This window comes from Anomaloglossus baeobatrachus, chromosome 8 (genome assembly GCF_048569485.1).
Source record: "Anomaloglossus baeobatrachus isolate aAnoBae1 chromosome 8, aAnoBae1.hap1, whole genome shotgun sequence".
NCBI lineage: Eukaryota > Metazoa > Chordata > Amphibia > Anura > Aromobatidae > Anomaloglossus > Anomaloglossus baeobatrachus.
The window spans coordinates 174,312,294-174,338,386 of NC_134360.1; the positions used below are offsets into that span (position 1 = coordinate 174,312,294).

The following is a 26,093-nucleotide window of genomic DNA, read 5'->3' on the forward strand; positions in this document are numbered from 1 at the left end:
GACTGCAACCAATCACAGACCTGGTCTGCGGGTCTATACAGAGAATGAGTGAGCCGCTCATTCAGCAGTGACCTCACTCAGGCTATTTACGGTCACAGGTATTGCCAGCTGTGACCGGTAATCACCTGAGTGAAGTGACCGCTGATCGTGCGGCTCATTCATTCTCTGGAGCTCACAGCGGGCAGTCCATTTCTATGGCCGCACACTGGGATCTTCAGATGGTAGCAGAGCTGAATCGTCGTGGGAACTCATGTGGATTACATCGGACCTGCAGCGGTGATTATGGGGTTAATAAAGTGGTGACAGAGGGAGCTTTTTGTATTTTATTTCAAATAAAGGACTTTTTCGGTGTTTGTGTTTATTTCTTGTCACTTATTACAGATTGTTAATGGGGGGTATCTCATAGACACCTGCCATTACCAATCTAGGGCTTAGTCGCAGCTGCGATTAACCCCTTATTACCTCGATTGCCACCAGGGCAATTCGGGAAGAGCCGGTTAAAGTGCTGGGATTGTCGCATCTAATGGATGCAACAATCCTGGGTGGCTGCAGACTGATATTTTTAGGCTGGGTTTCTCCAGCCTGAGAACAGCAGCCCCCTAGCTGTGGGATTTATCTTGGCTGGGTATCAATATTGGGGGGGACCGCACACTGTTTTGTTTTTTTTTTTTTTTTAATTATCAATTTAGTGCCGTTCAAGTAAGGCCAAACACTGGTCTCATAGCCTTGAAGGGAAGCTGCCATGACATTGTTTATGAGTAGGAGTAGGGGTTGTGAATTCTCAATACCCTTTGTCAGGGAGCTCCAGCGATCCCACCAGCAACCTGACCTGGCAGGGATTGCTGGAGCGTCGCTACACGGGTTGCTGGTGAGCTGTCAAACAGGCAGATCTCACCAGCAACCAGTGTCTAGCCCCCAGCCAGCAGCGACGCGTGGAAGCGATGCTGCGCTTGGTAACTAAGGTAAATATCAGGTAACCAACCCGATATTTACCTTGGCTACCAGCGCACACCGCTTAGCGCTGGCTCCCTGCACTCCTAGCCAGAGTACACATCGGGTTAATTACCCGATCTGTACTCCAGCTACGCGTGCAGGGAGCAGGGAGCCGGCACTGACAGCGTGAGAGCAGCGGAGGCTGGTAGCAAAGGTAAATATCGGGTAACCAAGGAAAGTGCTTCTTGGTTACCCGATGTTTATCGTGGTTACCAGCGTCCGCAGAAGCCGGCTCCCTGCTCACTGCACATTCAGTTGTTGCTGTCTCGCTGTCACACACAGCGATGTGTGCTTCACAGCGGGAGAGCAACAACTAAAAATGGTCCAGGACATTCAGCAACAACCAGCGACCTCACAGCAGGTGCCAGGTTGTTGCTGGATGTCACACACAGCAACATCACTAGCAACATCGCTGCAACGTCACAAAAGTTGTGCCTCTGCAGCGATGTTGCTAGCGATGTTGCTTAGTGAGACGTGGCCTTAACAGTGCAGATAACATATGGATACAACCAGGCGCAGACATCTTATTAGTTGGTTAGGGACTGTCCCAGATGGGTAAACCGTGACGAGGTGGGACAGCTTCTTACCTTTTTGCAAAAATGTATATACTAAGTACCCTGTTATTAAGCACTTGCAATTTATTTATTTATAGTCAGGGTATTTTTCATACAATTTTTCTCCTTGGTTTTCTTCTAGTCTTGAGGCTGCAATTCACATGCTTGTAATGTTGCATGTTTATTGAACATTTGTTACAGCTCAGTTTTTTGGTGTTTTTAGACATCTTATTAGCGCAGCCTGTGCACTAAGGAGGCATACTACCACTTCCAAAGCAGGTGTAAATTTGTATTTGTAATAAGTTATTGGACTGCAAAGGGCCCATATACTGTTCTTACACAGGTGCCCTCTTCCGTCCTTCTCCACCAGAGGATACAGTGATGTACAGAATTATTCGGTGTTCTGCTATATTTTGCTTTGCTCATTCTTTCATAGTGTTCCAGTTTGGAATTTGGGAAATTTTGTTCCAACTAATATGAACAAATCCCTATTATTGCTTATTCATGGTGTAGAGTAGCGGAAAACCACAGCTGCATCGTGATTGGTTGCTATGGGCAACAAGATATAGAGGGAACCATCTACTATTTGGACCTAACACATATAATACATATCAGATATATTAAGAAATAGCTTGCCCCAGAATGTAATAGAAAATGCACTCACTTGTCATGGATCTATCCATATATAACATCCTTCAGACAGGACTGGGGCAGTGGAGTGCAGAGCAGAAGAGCGCCCCACCAGCCCCCGCCCCAATGTGCAGTAATGGGATGAGTTCAGCACACTACTATTCTCATCACACTGCTGATGGCGCTGGGCCGCAGAGGACGTGGCAGGGACTGGTAAGAACTCCAGGAGGATTAAATGTCTTTCAGGTCTGGTATTAATTCCCAGGGGACATAATGGAGCAATGGCGAATATTTTGGAGCTGTGTGGGATAATGTGGAGCTATGGGGGACATTTTGGAGCTGTGGAGACCATTAAAGAGCAGTGGGGCATACTACGGAGCTGTGGAGAAATTATGGGGCTGTGGGGGATATTATGGAGCTATGGGGGACATGATTAGGCAACGAGGAACATTATGGGGCAATTAGGAGGTGATTGTGATAGGGGGCATGGTGTTTCAGAAATACAAATATGTTTCTGCCACCTGCAGGAAGATAATGTGCACTGCAGTTCATTCATAGCATTGGCTACGCAGTACATCTGATCCTGAATCAAGATTTTTTTTACTCAGCATCAAAAGATGTTATAATAATGTACAATAACCACATTCAATAGATTATTTATTTATAGATCATTTCTCGGTTTAGCTTTATATTATTGGAGACATTTTCAGTATTCAGAAATCCTGCCCTAAAATAGATAATGACAGTAGATATCGGAAATAGATATTCATTTCAATACCTTCCATGGTTATGACATCTGTAATATCAGGTAATAGCAGGCCAGCACAAACAGTACTGGTATATTCATTATTTCAGCACTGCCATTTTTGGTAGCAGTGGGACGAGCGGTGGTGGCAGCAGGACGAGCGTTGGTGGCAGCAGGAGGAGCAGTGGAGTTAGACGTGTCCACTCTTGGAATAATTAGAGCTGCCTGCACTATGTTGGATGGAGATGATGCTTGAGAGGCTTTATCGACTGCAGATAATGCAAAGTACAGGATTGTGCCATTTTGTATAACAACATTTTTTGGAACAAAACTAAATGTTTCACTGGATCCAGCCGTCTGTGGGGTGAGATTGGAAATATTCACAGATAGTGAAGTGTTAAATGAGTCCAGGAGCTCCTTTGGATCAGTGCTCATTCTCAAATCATAGCTTGATGCTGAAATAAGAACACAAGAAAACAGAGTGAGACTGGGACGAATGGATCAAAAGCTAAAAATTCGGCACAAAAGTTTGGGAGTGGGGGTCAAAGTACCCTGTTGTGAATTTAAGAATTCATCACACAGAAGTTCCTGGAGAAGTCTATGTGTTGATCACACGCTGATCAGATATTTTAGCAATATATTATCAATGTTTATCACTAGAGATAGGCAAATACTAAATATTCAGTTCGGAATATTCGTACCGAATACCTAGTACTATTCCAGTCTTCGTCAGAAATAACAATCCTAATGCAAGTCAACAGTGAACTAGAGGATTTTTCTTGAAAATTTCCCTGAAAAATGCTGGGGTTCACCATTGACTTGCATTAGGTTAGTTATTTGTGATGAATACTGGAATAATAGTAGGTATTCGGTATGTATATACTGACCAGAACATTTTAGTATTCGCTCATCACTATTTATTACAGGACAACTTGAGTTTTGTCTTATGAGTGGTGCAGTCACAACTGCAACATCAAACCTCAGGAAGAAAGGAAAACAGTACAGTGGAACCTTGGATTACGAGCATAATTGGTTCTGGGAGTGCGCTCTTAAACCAAGTTACTCTTATATCAAAGCAAATTTTCCCATAGGAAATAATTGAAACAGATAATTTGGTCCACAACCCAAAAAAATATTTACTGTATTTATACAAACTTATTACATCAATACAATATAATGTACTGTATTCATATAAAATTATTACAGTACACTAGTACAAAATACTGTGCAGTACAGTAAAAAAACATATTAAACAAATGAAACTGCACTTAAAATTGTTGGTGTGCGAGAGTAACTCCACGCCCCCCCGAAGAAGACATCGAAACGTGCACGTCGGGGCACGTTTTTCTTGGGTACTCCAACTACCATGGGTGAGTGATCTCCTTTCTATAGGGATGCCGGTCACAGGCTTTGTCTATTAACATTATTTAATGGGAAGTTCCCCCTTGTGAGTCTCCATGCAGCTGAGTTGACACATCTCAGCAGGAGTGATCGGGAGTTTATTATTGATATATTGAAGCTTTGACCTGCACCCTTTTGTGGAACAAGAGTGTTATTTTATTATGGTTCTGTATGTTGATAATCTATTTCTATTTACATTGTATTTATAAACCATATAGTAATCTTTGTTTGATGAATTTTATAATACCTGTTCATCTCACCACTATGTGTATTGTGTTGTCCCTTGTGATTTAACTTCAGGGACATCTTGCAAAAGCCTGATCCTTGTAAACCGATCTTCAGATAAATTTGTATGTCACTTCTTGCTATGATTACTATTTAATAAATGTTTTACATTTTTGCAAGGAGTTGTTTTGATTGCTTTATTGATAAGTATTGGTCAATTATTGACCAAGACTACGGTTTCCTTAGTCCTCTTGTGTAAAAATTATATTCCTTAAGGTGTAGTCTATTCATACTTTTTTGATATGGTGCTATTTTTTGACCATAATCTTATTTACTTAAAATTGTTGGTGTGCGAGAGTAAAGGGCGCTTTACACGCAACGACATTGCCGCTTGTAACACCTACGAACGAGTGTTAACGATCAGAATTACTCACCTAATCATTGATCGTTGACACGTTGTTCATTTCTCAAATGTCGTTGCTCGTGCAGGGCGCAGGTTGTTGATCGTTCCTGAGGCAGCACACATCGCTAAGTGTGACACCCCAGGAATGATGAACAACAGCGTACCTGCGTCCACCGACAATGAGGTGGGCGTGACTTCCATGCGGCTGCTCTCCGCCCCTCCGCATCTATTCAACGCATGCCGTGTGACGTTGCTGTGACGCCGCACGAACCGCCCCCTTAGAAAAGAGGCTGTTCGCCAGCCACAGCGACGTCACTAGGAAGGCAAGTCCGTGTGATGGGGCCTAGCGATATTGTGTGCACGGGCAGCGATTTGCCTGTGACGCACAAACGACGGGGGCGGGTGCTTTCACGAGTCGATGTCACTGCGTATAAAGCAGCCTTAACAGTACAAGCAATGTGCTGTACTGGTTTTGAGAAAGAGTACAATACTGTATCCACAAATGCAAATTGATAGACATGCTATATTGTATATACTGTACTGTACAATGGTATTCTGAATACAGTACATGTACCGCCCCGCGCTCGGCTGCAGCCGAGCCGCTTGGATCTGGGCTCATTGGTGGGTGGCTCGAGCGCCTCCGGTCACTTCACTCTGAAAGGGTGCCGGCGCCACTTAGGGGGTTGATAGGTAGGTGTACGGCCGGAGCCGTGTTTGACGTCACCCACAGGATGTGGTGAAGGTGTAGACACCACCGCTGCGGTTACGGGGCACCCGGGGGAGATGGTGATGCAGCAAAATGTTAACCCCTCCGTGGGCAGGGATGATGGCCCCGGGACCCGTTGGGAAGAGTAGCTGGGCGGTGCAGGGCGGTGCGCGGCCAGATGGCACTGTTGTACTCACTGTTATTGACACACACACAAGTCTCTGATGAACAAAGTTGATGGTGGTTGGTGCCCGCAGCCGGCTGCGTCTGGTCCCCCACCCGGTTCGGTGGTCTTTGCCTTTCTCCTGCACCGTGTAGTGTATGTGTAGACTGCCTGCGCTTCAGTGATGGGAGTCCGCTCCCCGGCTGTGTATATGTCGGAGGAGCCCGTTTGCCCACAGACGCTGGCCCGTGGGATCTCTCTGCCTGTGCGGTGGCTTTCTATCCCCCCTCGGTGGGCTGTTGTCTTCAGTCGGGACTTGGGTGGGAAAGGACCTATAGTCCAGACCGCAATCAGTGAATTAACTCAGTCCAGTAGCTTCTGGACCTCGTTTTAGGGTCTGAGTACCAGCCTGTGTGCTCCGGTTTCCAGTAGGTTCCCCGGGTCGGTACCGGCAGGCCACTACCCTGTCCCGGTCCACCACGGTTCCACCGAGCCGTCTTCCCGGCTCCTGCAGGCTAGGCCACCGTATGCCTCCTAGCCAAGGTGTGCGGGCTATGACCGTCACACCTGTCAGTCCGTCACAGGCCTGTACCACAGGCCTGACTTCCTCACTCCTCAACACTCAAACTGATCTGTTACTAAAAACTGACTGTGTTTCCTGCCTCAGGCTCTCTGAACTCCTCAGTGGGTGTGGCCAACCACCTGGCTCCGCCCCCTGGTGTGTTCATTAAGCACTGAGGGAGGTGACTAGGGTTTTATGTGGTTTGGCTGGTGTTACCTTGTGTGGGACTGGTGTTGTGCGGGGCGCTATCTGTGACTACCTGGCTAGTCCAGGGTGTCACATACATATGTACAGAAAGTTACCTCCAGAGTGGGTCAGAGCATGGTGAAAGGACAGAACTGGAAGTGTGCACGGTGAGTATTTGCTCTTCTTGCAAAGCATTGCTCTTAAACCAAGTTACAAATTTGTAAAAAGCTTTGTTTGTCTTGCAAAACACTCTCAAACCAAGTTACTCTTAATCCAAGGTTCCACTGTACTTGTGAGGTCCTGCATCCCAATTACTGTGCTTCTCTTAGAAATGACAAGACTCAACGTGTTTATAAGAAGGGGAACTTCTTTAACAGAAATTTATCAGTGGGATTTCACATCCCAAATTATTTAAATATGTAGCTTGTATAAAGACGAGTCCAGCAATACCTGTACATGTCCAGATCATTCCTCTGTTACTGAGAAATCAGTGTTTGATTTGATATGCAAATGGGGATGTAGATCTGAAGCCTCTGTCACGACAGCTCTATTATCTGCCTTCTTCTGTTTGACTGACAGCCTCTATTCTTTGTAACTTTAAATAAAGGAGCCATTAGTCAAGCAAGAGGATGGGATAGATAAACAAGGAAAAAAGTTGGAGTGTCAGAGGTCTACAGCAATTTATCCTCACTTTGTTCCAATTAATCTTTACTGCCCCCATGTGGCATCATCTTACTACAGTCCTCCCAGCATTATGCCAACACAGGATCAGATCTGAAGTGGTTGCTGGTGGCTCCTGCATCCACAAAACTTTAAATACTAAACTGCCAGAGTAAAAGAAAAGGGATACTGTTCCATCAGCCATGCACAGAAGGGGGAGATTATGTTGACACACAAGAAAAATTGTGTAAGGGGGATTTGCAGTCTATTTTTTTTTACAGTGACAAGCCACCCTTTAGCGGTGAGGGATGATGTGTCCTGAGCAACTGCACAGGTGGCAAATGTGAGTGTTGTGTCCCATGAATGGGAACAACCTGTTGTATATAATTCTTGCATTGCATATTTTCCTCCTATCAGGAAATTCCTTATTATTACTAGGTAGATTAGACTGTATGAAGTTTGTCCCTATGTTCCTCCCTTAGTTGGCTTCTGTATAGAAAGCTCCTCCCTTCTCCTTCAGTTTAGTCTAGAGGAACCATTGCTGTAGAGACATGTCTGCAACCCTGTACAGATTATTCCTTTTCACCTGCCTTTACTTTGTACTTAATACAAGATTGTAGAAGAAAACTACAGCGTTTCTCCTTGTCTTTCTACAAAAAAATTGTTTAAAAGAACAGAAAGTCCTCAGTGGTTGATTTCATGTCCATGATGCTGTGGTCTGAGTTACAAAAATGTTTGGCCACAGGTAGATCCATCCTTTTTTCTCTAATTGTGTGGCGGTGAGAATTCATCCTTGTCCTGAGCTGTTGTCCTGTCTCCCCTACATACAGACCTCCAGTTGGACATTTGGTACATATAATTAAGTACACCACATTGGTTGTAGTGCAGCTGAAGGTACCTTGGATCTTGTAGTCCTGATGTGATCTGGGAATCTTTATCTTGTCCGTTGTCAATATTAATGGACAGGTCTTACATTTTTTCTGGTTGCAGGGAAATGTTCCTGTTGGTGTTGGAGAGGACAGGGAGCTTCTGACAATGATGCTTCTTAGATTTGGGGGCTGTCTAAAACACAGAAGTGGGGGGTCTGGAAAAATAGATTTTAACCGGGCATCTTTTTGCAGTAATGGTTGTAGTTTCCGTGCAGCTCCTCTAAACACCTCCAGATGTGGATTGTAGGTGACTACAAGAGGGACCCGGTTGTTCTCTTCTTTGGTTTTATAATGTAGAAGATGGTTTCTTGATATTCTGGTGGCTCTTATAATCTGGTTTTCAATTGTTCTTGGGTGGTAGCCTTGATTCAGAAAGGTTTTTCTGAGGCCCTCAAGGTGATTGTCTCTATCTGTACTGTTGGAACATATCCGATTGTACCTGATAGCCTGGCTGTATACAATAGAGTTTTTTATGTGTTTTGGATGAAAACTGTCCCATTTCAGGTATGTTGGACGGTCAATTGGCTTCTTGTACAGGGATGTCTGTATTTCATTGTTCCGTAGTTTAATGATGGTGTCCAAGAAGTTGATTTCCGTGCAGGAGTAGTTGAGTGTTAGGTTGATGGTGGGATGAAACTGATTAAATTGTTCATGGAAGGTCTTCAGCTGCTGCTCAGACCAGAATTATAAGAGCCACCAGAATATCAAGAAACCATCTTCTACATTATAAAACCAAAGAAGAGAACAACCGGGTCCCTCTTGTAGTCACCTACAATCCACATCTGGAGGTGTTTAGAGGAGCTGCACGGAAACTACAACCATTACTGCAAAAAGATGCCCGGTTAAAATCTATTTTTCCAGACCCCCCACTTCTGTGTTTTAGACAGCCCCCAAATCTAAGAAGCATCATTGTCAGAAGCTCCCTGTCCTCTCCAACACCAACAGGAACATTTCCCTGCAACCAGAAAAAATGTAAGACCTGTCCATTAATATTGACAACGGACAAGATAAAGATTCCCAGATCACATCAGGACTACAAGATCCAAGGTACCTTCAGCTGCACTACAACCAATGTGGTGTACTTAATTATATGTACCAAATGTCCAACTGGGGGTTTGTATGTAGAGGAGACAGGACAACAGCTCAGGACAAGGATGAATTCTCACCGCCACACAATTAGAGAAAAAAGGATGGATCTACCTGTGGCCAAATATTTTTGTAACTCAGACCACAGCATCATGGACATGAAATTGCTGGTATTGAAAGGAAACTTCAAGTCCCAGAGAGATAGGAGACTATGGGAGTACAAACTTATGATGACCTTTGACACATTCAGAGAAGGAATGAATGTGTCTCATGGATTCATGTCTTTTTACATCAGTTAAAAGATGTGCTCCTCTGACCATCCGAGCGTGTCACAGCCCAGACCAGACCCTTATCAAAGGACAATAAAACTTTCACACTGAACTGCAGCAGTATTTATGGCCCCACAACAGTTTGCCCCCCTGCCATAGTGATAGTTCTGTTTCATATAACTTGTTTGTTTTTTTTTTTGTTTTTTTTTTTTGTTTTTTTACTGCACTATTCTAAGTCCTGTTGTGTATAAATATGTGACTCTTCAGATTTTGTGTTATACCATGCCTGATGAAGTGACCTGAGTAGTCTCGAAAGCTTGCAATTATTACCATCTTTTCAGTTAGCCATTAAAAGGTATCAACCACTGAGGACTTTCTGTTCTTTTAAACAATTTTTTTATCTCTACTGGCTAACACGGTACAAAGATATATTTTACTTGTATCAAAATGGAGGATACCAGAATGTACCGCATCTTTATGGAACTAAAGACACTTCTGAAGAAACGCGCACAACTGGACAGCGACATATTTTTCTTATCCAAATGCAAAAAGGAGAATCTGATCCCCAAAGGACTCTGGATTACAAACCCAATTCTACATACCGACAATACCCATTATGCACAAAACCTTTGTCACAGGACTTCTGAGAGACTAAGGAACCACCTTTTGCATGTCTTCTACAGCATCAAGAGTAAAATCCAGAGGGAATTTGAAACACAAAGGAAGACACTTCCAGAAAGCACAGAACAAGAAGTACAACAATACTACTACAGACTACGAACCCTTCTGATCAACAACAAGGAAAAGAAGCTACATAGACTGCGCCTCAATTCAGGACTTAATACAAACAGGTGGAGAACAAAACCAAAACCTGACAACTTGGACAACCACTCCATTCAAGACACAAAAGCATCTAACTGTGTTATCAATCTCTCGGATTACAAACCAAACAAAATGGAAGTTGCTGTGCTTTCTAGAGGACTCTCATTTTGTCCTACTAAAGCTCTAGACAAAATTGAACTCTGCAGCGACATGGAAGATTACTTCAGGAGACTACGTCTGAGGGAATATTTTAGCGATGCAGATGTTTCAGAATCCACCCAGACTGAAGGAAGACGGATCTTGACAACCAGGAAAAGATCAGATTGGACACCTCCACCAGGACGCAACCCTCATCTGGATAACTATATAGACACTTTCAGACATTTGGTAAAATCCACTTTCCTAGACACACACAGGAGGCAACCATCCAACATCAGTGCCCAGGAGAGAAGGGCCATAAAATCTTTGAAAACCAACGAAGAAATCATCATTAAACCTGCAGACAAGGGGGGTGCAATAGTCATGATGAACAAATCAGACTACATGAAGGAAGCACACAGACAACTGATGGACACACGCTACTATAAGAAATTGGAGTCTGACCCTACACAGGACTATTACAAGGAACTTAACAAGTTGGCCTCTTGTCTGCCTGACATATCCATAAGAACTGATGAATTGATACCGGTGAGTCCAAGAATAGGCACATTCTACATGCTTCCCAAAATTCACAAATCTGGAAACCCAGGAAGACCCATCATTTCATGTGTGGGCACCCTCACTGAACAAGTCTCTGGATGGGTAGAGGGTATCCTTAAACCCTTGGTAAGGGATACAACCAGCTACATCCAGGACACTACTGACCTATTGAAAAAACTATCAGCAATAGGTCCTCTTCCAGAGGGAACCATCCTTGCCACCATGGATGTGGAATCCTTGTACTCGAATATTCCACACCAGGATGGATTAAATGCTTGCAAAATTTTCCTGGAAAATACAGGAACTGATGCCAATTCTGTGGTGAAGCTTACAAAATTCATCCTCACCCATAATTACTTTGCATTTGACAATGACATATATCTACAGGAGACTGGGACTGCAATGGGAAGCAAAATGGCACCACAATATGCAAATCTTTTCATGGCCAAGCTTGAGAGTGACTTTTTATCCTCTTGTCCTATCAGGCCTCTGGCCTACTACCGTTACATTGATGATATTTTAATTATCTGGACAGAGTCTGAGCAGCAGCTGAAGACCTTCCATGAACAATTTAATCAGTTTCATCCCACCATCAACCTAACACTCAACTACTCCTGCACGGAAATCAACTTCTTGGACACCATCATTAAACTACGGAACAATGAAATACAGACATCCCTGTACAAGAAGCCAATTGACCGTCCAACATACCTGAAATGGGACAGTTTTCATCCAAAACACATAAGAAACTCTATTGTATACAGCCAGGCTATCAGGTACAATCGGATATGTTCCAACAGTACAGATAGAGACAATCACCTTGAGGGCCTCAGAAAAACCTTTCTGAATCAAGGCTACCACCCAAGAACAATTGAAAACCAGATTATAAGAGCCACCAGAATATCAAGAAACCATCTTCTACATTATAAAACCAAAGAAGAGAACAACCGGGTCCCTCTTGTAGTCACCTACAATTTACATCTGGAGGTGTTTAAAGGAGCTGCACGGAAACTACAACCATTACTACAAAAAGATGCCCGGTTAAAATCTATTTTTCCAGACCCCCCACTTCTGTGTTTTTGACAGCCCCCAAATCTAAGAAGCATCATTGTCAGAAGCTCCCTGTCCTCTCCAACACCAACAGGAACATTTCCCTGCAACCAGAAAAAATGTAAGACCTGTCCATTAATATTGACAACGGACAAGATAAAGATTCCCAGATCACATCAGGACTACAAGATCCAAGGTACCTTCAGCTGCACTACAACCAATGTGGTGTACTTAATTATATGTACCAAATGACCAACTGGAGGTCTGTATGTAGGGGAGACAGGACAACAGCTCAGGACAAGGATGAATTCTCACCGCCACACAATTAGAGAAAAAAGGATGGATCTACCTGTGGCCAAACATTTTTGTAACTCAGACCACAGCATCATGGACATGAAATTGCTGGTATTGAAAGGAAACTTCAAGTCCCAGAGAGATAGGAGACTATGGGAGTACAAACTTATGATGACCTTTGACACATTCAGAGAAGGAATGAATGTGTCTCATGGATTCATGTCTTTTTACATCAGTTAAAAGATGTGCTCCTCTGACCATCCGAGCGTGTCACAGCCCAAACCAGACCCTTATCAAAGGACAATAAAACTTTCACACTGAACTGCAGCAGTATTTATGGCCCCACAACAGTTTGCCCCCCTGCCATAGTGATAGTTCTGTTTCATATAACTTGTTTTTTTTTTTTTTACTGCACTATTCTAAGTCCTGTTGTGTATAAATATGTGACTCTTCAGATTTTGTGTTATACCATGCCTGATGAAGAGACCTGAGTAGTCTCGAAAGCTTGCAATTATTACCATCTTTTCAGTTAGCCATTAAAAGGTATCAACCACTGAGGACTTTCTGTTCTTTTAAACAATTTTTTTATCTCTACTGGCTAACACGGTACAAAGATATATTTTACTTGTATCAAAATGGAGGATACCAGAATGTACCGCATCTTTATGGAACTAAAGACACTTCTGAAGAAACGCGCACAACTGGACAGCGACATATTTTTCTTATCCAAATGCAAAAAGGAGAATCTGATCCCCAAAGGACTCTGGATTACAAACCCAATTCTACATACCTACAATACCCATTATGCACAAAACCTTTGTCACAGGACTTCTGAGAGACTAAGGAACCACCTTTTGCATGTCTTCTACAGCATCAAGAGTAAAATCCAGAGGGAATTTGAAACACAAAGGAAGACACTTCCAGAAAGCACAGAACAAGAAGTACAACAATACTACTACAGACTACGAACCCTTCTGATCCACAACAAGGAAAAGAAGCTACATAGACTGCGCCTCAATTCAGGACTTAATACAAACAGGTGGAGAACAAAACCAAAACCTGACAACTTGGACAACCACTCCATTCAAGACACAAAAGCATCTAACTGTGTTATCAATCTCTCGGATTACAAACCAAACAAAATGGAAGTTGCTGTGCTTTCTAGAGGACTCTCATTTTGTCCTACTAAAGCTCTAGACAAAATTGAACTCTGCAGCGACATGGAAGATTACTTCAGGAGACTACGTCTGAGGGAATATTTTAGCGATGCAGATGTTTCAGAATCCACCCAGACTGAAGGAAGACGGATCTTGACAACCAGGAAAAGATCAGATTGGACACCTCCACCAGGACGCAACCCTCATCTGGATAACTATATAGACACTTTCAGACATTTGGTAAAATCCACTTTCCTAGACACACACAGGAGGCAACCATCCAACATCAGTGCCCAGGAGAGAAGGGCCATAAAATCTTTGAAAACCAACAAAGAAATCATCATTAAACCTGCAGACAAGGGGGGTGCAATAGTCATGATGAACAAATCAGACTACATGAAGGAAGCACACAGACAACTAATGGACACACGCTACTATAAGAAATTGGAGTCTGACCCTACACAGGACTATTACAAGGAACTTAACAAGTTGGCCTCTTGTCTGCCTGACATATCCATAAGAACTGATGAACTGATACCGGTGAGTCCAAGAATAGGCACATTCTACATGCTTCCCAAAATTCACAAATCTGGAAACCCAGGAAGACCCATCATTTCATGTGTGGGCACCCTCACTGAACAAGTCTCTTGATGGGTAGAGGGTATCCTTAAACCCTTGGTAAGGGATACAACCAGCTACATCCAGGACACTACTGACCTATTGAAAAAACTATCAGCAATAGGTCTTCTTCCAGAGGGAACCATCCTTGCCACCATGGATGTGGAATCCTTGTACTCGAATATTCCACACCAGGATGGATTAAATGCTTGCAAAATTTTCCTGGAAAATACAGGAACTGATGCCAATTCTGTGGTGAAGCTTACAAAATTCATCCTCACCCATAATTACTTTGCATTTGACAATGACATATATCTACAGGAGACTGGAACTGCAATGGGAAGCAAAATGGCACCACAATATGCAAATCTTTTCATGGCCAAGCTTGAGAGTGACTTTTTATCCTCTTGTCCTATCAGGCCTCTGGCCTACTACCGTTACATTGATGATATTTTAATTATCTGGACAGAGTCTGAGCAGCAGCTGAAGACCTTCCATGAATAATTTAATCAGTTTCATCCCACCATCAACCTAACACTCAACTACTCCTGCACGGAAATCAACTTCTTGGACACCATCATTAAACTACGGAACAATGAAATACAGACATCCCTGTACAAGAAGCCAATTGACCGTCCAACATACCTGAAATGGGACAGTTTTCATCCAAAACACATAAAAAACTCTATTGTATACAGCCAGGCTATCAGGTACAATCGGATATGTTCCAACAGTACAGATAGAGACAATCACCTTGAGGGCCTCAGAAAAACCTTTCTGAATCAAGGCTACCACCCAAGAACAATTGAAAACCAGATTATAAGAGCCACCAGAATATCAAGAAACCATCTTCTACATTATAAAACCAAAGAAGAGAACAACCGGGTCCCTCTTGTAGTCACCTACAATCCACATCTGGAGGTGTTTAGAGGAGCTGCACGGAAACTACAACCATTACTGCAAAAAGATGCTCGGTTAAAATCTATTTTTCCAGACCCCCCACACTTCTGTGTTTTAGACAGCCCCCAAATCTAAGAAGCATCATTGTCAGAAGCTCCCTGTCCTCTCCAACACCAACAGGAACATTTCCCTGCAACCAGAAAAAATGTAAGACCTGTCCATTAATATTGACAACGGACAAGATAAAGATTCCCAGATCACATCAGGACTACAAGATCCAAGGTACCTTCAGCTGCACTACAACCAATGTGGTGTACTTAATTATATGTACCAAATGTCCAACTGGAGGTCTGTATGTAGGGGAGACAGGACAACAGCTCAGGACAAGGATGAATTCTCACCGCCACACAATTAGAGAAAAAAGGATGGATCTACCTGTGGCCAAACATTTTTGTAACTCAGACCACAGCATCATGGACATGAAATTGCTGGTATTGAAAGGAAACTTCAAGTCCCAGAGAGATAGGAGACTATGGGAGTACAAACTTATGATGACCTTTGACACATTCAGAGAAGGAATGAATGTGTCTCATGGATTCATGTCTTTTTACATCAGTTAAAAGATGTGCTCCTCTGACCATCCGAGCGTGTCACAGCCCGGACCAGACCCTTATCAAAGGACAATAAAACTTTCACACTGAACTGCAGCAGTATTTATGGCCCCACAACAGTTTGCCCCCCTGCCATAGTGATAGTTCTGTTTCATATAACTTGTTTTTTTTTTTTGTTGTTTTTTTTTTTACTGCACTATTCTAAGTCCTGTTGTGTATAAATATGTGACTCTTCAGATTTTGTGTTATACCATGCCTGATGAAGAGACCTGAGTAGTCTCGAAAGCTTGCAATTATTACCATCTTTTCAGTTAGCCATTAAAAGGTATCAACCATTGAGGACTTTCTGTTCTTTTAAACAATTTTTTTATCTCTACTGGCTAACATGGTACAAAGATATATTTTAAATGTCTTTCTACAAGTCATCGTTGGGCTGAGTTAACAGTATCTGTGGAAGCCGGTAGAGTGAGTAAAATCATACAGTTATCTAAGGGACTGATAATTAGAGCGGTTGGATTCATTACTACCAGGAAGAGACAGAATAGTGAAAAGAACTAGCTGTGACCGGGATTAGTATACATATATCAGTAAAGAACCTGTTTCCAGGAGTGCTATACTGCATACAATCCAGAGAAAGGATTACCCCAGGGGGCTGATAACAAGCCACAGCATAAAACTTTATAGCAGCTTCAGACAAAGTGCCCTGTAAAGTATTAACCTGTTATCAGAACTGTGTGCAGCTATAAACCAAGAATCACCCATAAGCTAATTGTAAATTGCAGCCAGAGACTCTGCAAATACATTCTGCAAACACAGACTGCTGGCTGCAGAGATTGCAACATTGTATTGTTTCCCTGACAACCAGTGCAGAGCAGCATTCACCCTTCCTGATGGAGTCAAAGAGAGCTCTCTCACTACCTGCTTTAAAGCAACAAGAGGAAGACAGGGACTCACACTCAAATTACAGTGAAAGATCTAAGCGGTTGACAAAACCAACATGGAAGGTTAAAGAGAACCTAGAAACAGCCAGAAGTGAACTGCACACCCACACAGCATTATTGTGGCAAAGAGTGCAAAAACAAGTGACTGTTTTATCTGCGCCTGGTGCTCATGAGCTACCACCAGAGGGAGCCCTGGAACAACTGTACTCAGCATACCAGTCCTACAAAGAGATTTGTAAAAAATATTCCTCTACACTGCTGAGATCAAATACGTCTGAGTCTCAAAAAGAACTACAGGACTTTCAACAGCTTAATGCTGAACGAGACCGCACCGTGCGCGACATTGTGAGCGAGACTGAAGCAAAAATTGCGCAAATGTCAGGAGCGGCATCCTACAAATCCAGGTCCGTTAAGAGCTCAAGGCACTCACTCAAATCAGGCTCATCAAGGTACTCAACCCTCAGCGAGCAGTTCATAAAGGCGCACGCCGAAGCAGAAACAACAAAAGTACAAGCCATCTTCGCCCATAGAGAAGCAAAGATGAAAGCAGAATCTGCACGCAAGGAAACAGAGATGAAAGCAGAATCTGCACGCAAGGAAGCGGAGATGAAAGCAGAATCTGCACGTAAGGAAGCAGAGATGAAAGCAGAATCTGCACGCAAAGAAGCAGAGATTAAAGCAGAATCTGCACGCAAGGAAGCAGAAATTGAAGCCCTACAGAAGGAATGTGAACATGTGGCGGCCATGGCAAGGCTAAAAGTCTTTGAGCAAGCTCTGGGTGGGAGCCAAGAAGGCAGCGCCAGTTTGTGTGATCTCAACACAGAAGACTCACTTAAGCGTACAAGAGATTACGTGCTGAGCCAAGCCGACGAACTGCCAATGACCATCAACATTCCCGTCTGTGCTAACACTTCTCCAGAGCCTCAAGACACTGATCCACCTACAGCTTCCAGACTTCCAGGTCAGTCCAATGCACCTCAGACTTTCAAGCCTGAACCAGCTTCATATTCCAATGCACAGCTACACCCTGCTCATCAGCAACCTCCGTATGCCCATGTCTACATGCAACCTAACATGCCGGCAAGGCGCTACACTCCCAACAACTATGTAGTCCCAGCCCTGTATACAACAGAGATTGTACACACCAAACCGATCACTCGTCTAAACGCCTACGCCACTCCATACTTTCCCATGTTCCCAAACCAAGAAGCTATGAATCATGCAACCAGCACCACGCAGTCAGCAAATGTGCCCCAAACGTCGGAAAGATCAGACATGTCTGACTTTGCGAGGTACATGATCCGCCGAGAACTCACCAACACCGGTCTCACAAAGTTTGACGACCAGCCCGAAAACTACAGAGGGTGGAAGTGTGCCTTCAAAACCGCAATGCGTGACCTCGGCATTACAGCTGCTGAAGAGCTGGACTTGCTAATCAGGTGGCTAGGGCCACGGTCTACTGAAAGAATCAAGAGACTCAGATCCGTCTACACCAGCGACCCAACAACTGGTCTCGCAACCGCATGGGACAGACTAGAGAAAGGCTTCGGCAGTCCTGAAGCAATTGAAGATGCATTGCTGAAACAACTATACGACCTTCCCAAAATATCTGGCAAGGATGCTTCAAAGTACCAGGAACTCAGTGACCTGCTGTCTGAGCTCCAGCTGGCCAAAACAGACACACATCTACCTGGCCTCAGCTACCTGGACACCGCTCGTGGGGTGAAACCCATAGTCGCCAAGTTACCTTACAACGTGCAGGAAAGGTGGACCACGGTAGGAACAAACTATAAAAAAGAGCACCAAGTGTCCTTCCCTCCATTCTCCTACTTCTGCGAGTTCATCAACGGCATCGCGGAACGTAAGGCAGACCCCAGCTTCACCTGTGGAGAACCCACCGGCTCCACTTCACCGGCTCCCAGATATGAGAGCCCTCATCAAAATGACAGGAAATGTAGGGGCCCAGTATCAGTCAAAAAGACCGATGTTCTACCACCTACACTGTCTACCAGACAATGGCACTGAAGGCGGGAAGGCGGGAAATCTGAACCGCCAATGTCCTATTCACAAACTGCCACACCCCCTGAAGAAGTGCATTGGCTTCAGGAAGAAACCTCTTCAAGAACGAAAGGAACTCTTGAAAAGGTTTGGGGTATGTTTCAGGTGTTGTGCCTCTACAGAACACCTTGCCAAGGACTGTAAGGTTACAATTAAGTGCATGGAGTGTGACAGCACAGATCACATACAAGCACTCCACCCATCTCAGCCTGATCCTGCACCTACACCTTCTCCTACCACAAGTCATGGCGGGGAGAGTACAGGCCAAGCTGCAAACCACCTCACAGTATCCTCCTCGTGCACTGCAGTCTGCGGAGAAGATCTCTGGGACAAGTCTTGTGCGAAAATATGCCTAGTAAGGGTATATCCCAAAGGTCACCCAGAAAGGGCTGTGAAGGTGTACAGCATCCTGGACGACCAGAGTAACAGGTCACTTGCTAGGTCTGAACTCTTCGACTTGTTCGGCTTAAAAGGAAATGCCTACCCTTATACACTAGGTACTTGCAGCGGCATCTCAGAAGCTTGCGGAAGAAGAGCCAGTGGTCTCGTGGTAACATCTCTTGAAAATACCATAGAGATACCTCTACCGACACTCGTTGAGTGTAACCAGATACCGGCTAACCGGGAAGAGATTCCAACACCAGAGGCAGCTCTTCACCACCCTCACCTGAGAACTATCGCCAGCAAGATCCCACCTCTTGATCATAGTGCAAAAATCCTGATTCTGATTGGAAGGGACATCCTCCGGCTACACAAAGTACGCCAACACATCAACGGGCCACACGATGCGCCATTTGCTCAGCGCTACGACTTAGGCTGGGTGATCATAGGAAACGTCTGCGTAGGTAAAATGAAGAGTCCCGACACGATCTCCTCCTACAAGACGCACATCCTCCCAAACGGTCGCGGCACTCACTTTCAACCATGTCCGCATCACTACGGGGTGAAAGAGAGGCTGAGCGACACCAGGTGGCGACAGCAGCCTCCCGACTGCGCGGATGCATATCATCTCTGGGATGACGACTTCGGGTCAACAGCGTTCGAGTCTACAAACGAAGACAACAAATTGGCTCCAATGAGAGAAGACAAAGAATTCATAAAGATTATGGATAAAGAGTTCTCTCAAAATGACTCTAACAGTTGGGTAGCCCCATTACCCTTTCGGTCTCCAAGGCCAAGGTTGCCAAACAACTCCCAGCAAGCAACCGGAGGGTCCTCCTCTCTAAAACGCACTTTGGAAAGACAACCAGAGATGGAGAAATGCTTTGTCGAGATTACGCAAAATATCCTCAACAGCGATCATGCTGAACAGTGGCACCACATTCCCACCGAACAAAACCCAGCTGACCGAGGAACAAGACTCACTGCTGCATCCAAACTCAGCGACAACATGTGGCTGACACCTCCAAGTATCTTATACGAGGAGACCTGCGCTAACTACGCCGGCAACATGTACAAGCTGGTGGAACCAGAATCCGACAAGGAAATTAGACCGGTCATCTCCGCTCGCTACACTTCAGTGACATCAGAACAGAAGCTGAGACCTCATCGCTTCGAGCGCTTCTCAAGTTGGTCATCTGAGGTAGGAATCGTAGCTTGTCTTATTCACATTGTTCACTGTTTCACCGACTACAAGACTTCAACGTGCCACGGCTGGCACATGTGTGTGATTCGTCCAGTCACCGAACTCGTGCTACTTTTACCAAAAGAGGATGTTACATGAACTAACTTTGTCATTGGACACTGCCACGGTGGGGAGCGTACCTTTCCTTACCCCTGCTGTACGGAGACACAACTGTCCGTGTCCAATTGAACCTTGAACTTTTCCTTTGGATTAAAACTTTACCGTTGGATTATTGGGTTGGAGGAAGAGTTGGCATGTTTGCGGCTTCCCCAATCTGAAGATGGGTTTGTTGAACTTGGATTCATTTTTTACGCAAGGACAATGCGTCATCAACCAAGCATGGACTTGAATTCAGTGCATTACTATTGCATTTTTTGTGTTTGTCTCTATTCTCATTACAGGTTTCATGACATCGAGACAGGATTGTCTCCTTACGTCGTAGAAGGACTTGTGAAATCAGATGATTTCAGACGGGGAGTGTTGTGTCCCATGAATGGGAACAACCTGTTGTATATAATTCTTGCATTGCATATTTTTCCTCCTATCAGGAAATTCCTTATTGTTACTAGGTAGATTAGACTGTATGAAGTTTGTCCCTATGTTCCTCCCTTAGTTGGCTTCTGTATAGAAAGGTCCTCCCTTCTCCTTCAGTTTAGTCTAGAGGAACCATTGCTGAAGAGACATGTCTGCAACCCTGTACAGATTATTCCTTTTCACCTGCCTTTACTTTGTACTTAATACAAGATTCTAGAAGAAAACTACAGAGTTTCTCCTTGTCTTTCTACAAGTCATCGTTGGGCTGAGTTAACACTATCTGTGGAAGCCGGTAGAGTGAGTAAAATCATACAGTTATCTAAGGGACTGATAATTAGAGCGGTTGGATTCATTGCTACCAGGAAGAGACAGAATATTGAGGCCAGCCTGCTCAAGGAGGTCTTTTAACCAAAATCATGGATCTCTTATTTATTAAAAAAAATATTTTTTAGGCAAGATATCAAGTATAAGAGCTTTATCAGCCAAAGACTAATAATATACTTTCCCAAAAACTGGAGTAATAGCTTATATGAAGGATAAAAAGTGTAATTACAAAAAAAAAATATCAAGAGTAAATGACTCACCTGCTCCTTGATCCAGATCATCACCAGTGGCCGTCCAGGATAACACAATATTATCTCCCTCTATCTGTGCTCTTAAGTCTGATATTTTCTCAGGGGGAAACATATCTGGACTGGGTCCAGGAGGAACGTCAGATATCACAAATGAGCCTCCTGATGACGTCCGGCTGAAGTTTCCCAAATTAACATCAATAGCTGTATCATTCTCAATAGGATTTGGTGCATTCATAACTACTGTACCTGTAACACAAATAGAATATTTCTGTGATGGTAAAGGACTATCCTAGTTTAGAAAACACATTTCATTTATTTTATTAGGGGGTTGTGATTAATTAGAGTAGGGTTCACTTTTAAGATTCTCATCTCTAAGGTTTCGTTCCCACGATGAGCATTTGGTGAGTGATAGATGTTGCAGATTTTCTACAGCATTTCTGCACCTTTTTACGTACAGTAGGTTACTTGCAATTTTTTTACATGCATTATTGACACTGTGGTTTTCCCTCTACTTGGTATGTCATGTCTTTGCGATCATTGCAGTGAGTTGCAGGTTGTACTGCAGCTAAGGGAAAATGCAACTGTATTGAAATCATATTCTATAGTGAGTGTGAAAGAGCTTGTGAGTGGGATTTTGTTTTTAAGTGTGATTTGACTTAAGAGTGTGACTTATGATTCGGGGAGTTTAGATGGGAGTAATTTGTACTAATTCATTGTTAGAATTTAATTGTTTATATTTCTCTGTTTGTGTAATCATCACCATTAGGTAAATGTCCTCCATTATTGACAATACCATTCAGTGTACAACTTGTCGCATGTATGCAATCTTTGAACAGCTGTTTGAGGGTGTCTACGACTGTGTGAGATGTGTGTATGTTTTGCATTTGGAGGCCCAGGTGTTCTGATCCGATGTTCAATGACTACCATGAACACAATTCACCAGAGTCGCAGGTAATAAAGTACCGACCGCAAACCCTGAACTTAACACCACACTAGAAGTAGCCGGGCAGCATGCCTAACAACCTAGATGCCTCAAACCCAGCCGGAGGACTGCATAACCTACAAGGCAGAAAGTGAAAAGAACTCTCTCGTCTCAGAGCAGATTTCCCCAAAGAAACATAGGCAGCCTCCCACATGTACAGACTGTGAGCAAAGATGAAAAGACATACACAATAAGAGCAAGATGGAGCAAAGAGAGGCCACACTATACTAAATACAAAAGACAGGGTAGGGAACTCTTGCAGCCGGCATGAAAAACCCTATCAAAACTTCCTACACGGAATGTGCAAAAAGGAAGAGTAATCTAATACTCGCACGTTCACAATCCATACAAGACTCTGGTGAAACTGTGGAAAAAACTAGCAATTACCCTGCCGACTAACCCTTGCTAAGATAAATCGCATAGACTGACTAGGAAGATAAATCTTCCTTATCTGAAGGCACAAACAAAACAGGATACAATCCAAAAAATCTTCAGAGATAATTCACAGAAACCATGAGCAAATAACGCACAAAAGTATGAAGCAAAATCAAGAACTTAGCTTAGCTTGATAGCAGGGAAGCCAGGAGGACAAGAGACAGATTCCTATTATCTCAGGAATTTCAGACAACTGGCATAGACAAATACCCAGCACATGCCTATATCCAAAATCAAGGTTTGAGCTGTCAACCAGGTGTGTAGAACGGAGGAAAAGAATCCAACTCACTAACATCAACGACCACAAGAAGAAGTCCAAGAGCAGAGCTCCACCAGACAGCATTCACAACACCCAGGTGCTGGATCTAAATAAGCAGCTGGCAACACTGACATCCATAGACAATATGGAAAGGAGTTTTCTGCTCACTGAGCAGGTTCTTGCTGGGGTAGATGTGGGGGAGTATGGTAAGATGGAGCCACGGGATAGGAAGGCAGCCAGCTGTGTGAGAGAAGGCGGAATAGAGGGAAGAGTGCCAGGAAGGCCAGTCCTGATAAGAGGATGGAGAAAGAATAATTAAATACTGATAGGGGTTTGTTATTAGCCTCCAAATATATTGGAAGCTGCAAAAAATATCTAATAAAGGAAATAGATGAGGCAGCAAATCGGGGAGAAGTTATTATCATGGGAGCAAAAATCTGCAGGTCCAGCAACGGAAGCAGGTTTTTCACAGCAATGAAAGAAAATTACTAGTATGAAGTGAGTGTGCTCACCACAGTTTGGTACTCATTTGAGCATCGCGTTGCTCGGGTACTCACGGTGCTTGGCTGAGTATTGCGGGTGCTTTGATGTCTTGTCTGTAAAACAATGACCACGTAGCACCGGCTTGATTTTCTGCAGGATGATGTGAGCAGGCACCCAGGGAGAGCCATTTGCGGTCTCTGAGTTGCTCACTGGGGTTGAAACAAGATTTTCGGATGTAGGTTGTCCAGGGAAAAAAATACTCGCCCTCCCCCGGAAATACTCTATTTATGGCTAGCTGTATGTGCGTTGAGAGCCAAACTGTACAGTCAATGACTTCCATTGTGCTCATTACTTGAGTTGAGCACTTTCAGAGCATCTGACCTGCTCGACTTGAGTACCCGAGCATTTCAGTGCTCGCCCATCACTAACAATTACCTTTCACAATTGGTTCAGGACCCAACAAGAAGTAGGGCTTTGCTAGACCTAATATTAACCAATAGTTTGGACCGCATATCAAATATACGGGTTGGGGTCACTTGGAAAATAGTACTGTAACCATAAAATGATGTTTTCATGTATCCTTCAATAATGTATAGTAGAGGGGCTACAAAGGCACTAAACTTCAGAAAAGTAAATATCCTATGGCTAAGAGAAGAACTTAGTGCCATAAACTGGGACAATGTCCTAAAATATAAAAGTATACAAAACAAATGGGACACTTTTATAAGAATCCTGAATAGGACCTGTGCAATATATACCGCATGGGAATAAACATGCTAGAAATAGGAGGAAACCAGTATGGCTAAATAGAGCTATAAGGGGCACAATAAATGACAAAAAGAAAGATTTTAGAGAAGTAAAGCAAGAGAAAAGCGACAAGGCATTAAATTACTATAGATAATAAAATAAATTGTGTAAAAAAAAAATCAAGGTAGCAAAGATTGATAAAGAGAGTCTCTTTGCCAGAGAAAGTAAAAATAATGCAAAATTATTCTTCAACTACATAAAAAGTAAGAAACTAAAAAAATGATAGTGTTGACCCCCTCCAAAATAGTCTGAGTGAAATAGTAGATGGGGATGAGGAAAAGGCTAATCTGCTAAACTCCTTTTCCTCTACAATATTTATACAAGACAATCCAATGACAGATGACATGATCAGTGAGAAGGTCAGAAATAGAGCAGCATAATCTGCTATGTGCAGGAGTTGCACTGACTCTGCAGCAATAAAAAGGATATTTTTGAAGAAAGTCTATTCAGTATGCACATTTCAAAAACATTTACTTGATATCTAACTTTCAGTAATTTCCAATATGTATATGTTACTTACCATTTTCCACATAGCCAGGCACATAAAGGGCCCGATTTGTGCTTTCTGCCAATTGACTACTGTCTTTTCCTTCCACGTGTACTTTTAAGCTATATCTTCCATTTTCAGTATAAGAGAAGAAGTACTTTGAGTAGATTCCATCATTCTTAACTACATCAGCACCTTCATAAAGCAACAGAAACAATTCTTAGCTACAAGTGCATGAGTTGTAAAGAATTAAGCAGAAACATAGCATACAGCGGGTTAATAAAATGTGACTAATTTAAAGGGGATCTGTCAATGTATGTGCATGTAGCTCGTAGGAAACTGAATAACATGATAACTTGATATCTGCGATCTGATGTCTTATTACAAAGAAATCCACATTTTTCTTATATGTAAATTAACCATTCCAGGCTATGGGCCAGACACTGATCTGCAATGAGAATCTGTCTCCAGAACTTGTTTTAAACAAAAGGAGGTGTTACCAGTGTGATATATGACGGCTGCTCTCCTGATCTCACTGCAGAGATGTGTATGATCATAACTGACACCTCTTCAGGCTCCTCTCAGTGCGGCAAGAGGTTATCCAGTCTTTCTAGTCTTCCCCTTCTGAGGAAGACTAGCGAAATGTGTGTCAGGGGGTCTCTGAGGAAGACTAGCGAAATGTGTCTCAGGGGGTCTCTTGGTAGCAACAACTGTATGGTAATGTTTCTTTTATTACTATTGTGTGGGATTTTTCATTAACTCTTATTTTTTTCTCTTTTGAGGAGTGCTCTGAGGGATATTATGACAGCATGATCTGACTACTCTTAATGTTCTTATGTGAATACCCTCCTGCATTTTGTGTGAGTTATATATGTATATGCAAATTTCCCCTTCAGAGAGGAAGAGGACTTGAACTCTAGTGCCACCTATTGAAAGTAGCAATAGTGATCGGGTGCTATCGCTCGCTAGTGATGTCGCGAGCGATAGCACCCGCCCACGTCGGTGGCGCGTCACGGGGTGATCGCTGCCATAGCAAACGATATCGCTACAGCAGCGTCAGACGCAATTACCTGTTCACCGACGTCGCTGAACAATCTCTCCTTTAAGGGGGAGGTTCGTTCGGTGTCACAGTGGAGTCACTATGCGGCCGCCCAATAGAAGCGGAAGGGTGGAGATGAGCGGCCGGAATATCCCGCCCACCTCCTTCCTTCCTCATTGCCAGCGGCCGCAGGTATGATGTTGTTC

The 26,093-nt window shown here is 43.5% G+C and overlaps 1 protein-coding gene across 1 annotated transcript in view; it reads right to left on the bottom strand.

Annotated features, from left to right (window-relative positions):
• Positions 1-2,849: 2,849 nt before the first annotated feature.
• The window catches only part of LOC142250128 (calcium-activated chloride channel regulator 1-like), a 136,061-nt gene continuing 112,817 nt past the window's right edge, over positions 2,850-26,093 (bottom strand). The window contains exons 12-14 of the mRNA XM_075322220.1: positions 24,882-25,043; positions 21,405-21,641; positions 2,850-3,377 (exon numbers count right to left, since the gene is read on the bottom strand). Of these exons, the coding sequence (XP_075178335.1) occupies positions 2,965-3,377; positions 21,405-21,641; positions 24,882-25,043 (812 nt within the window). The 3' untranslated portion in view covers positions 2,850-2,964. The remainder of the gene's footprint in view (positions 3,378-21,404; positions 21,642-24,881; positions 25,044-26,093) is intronic.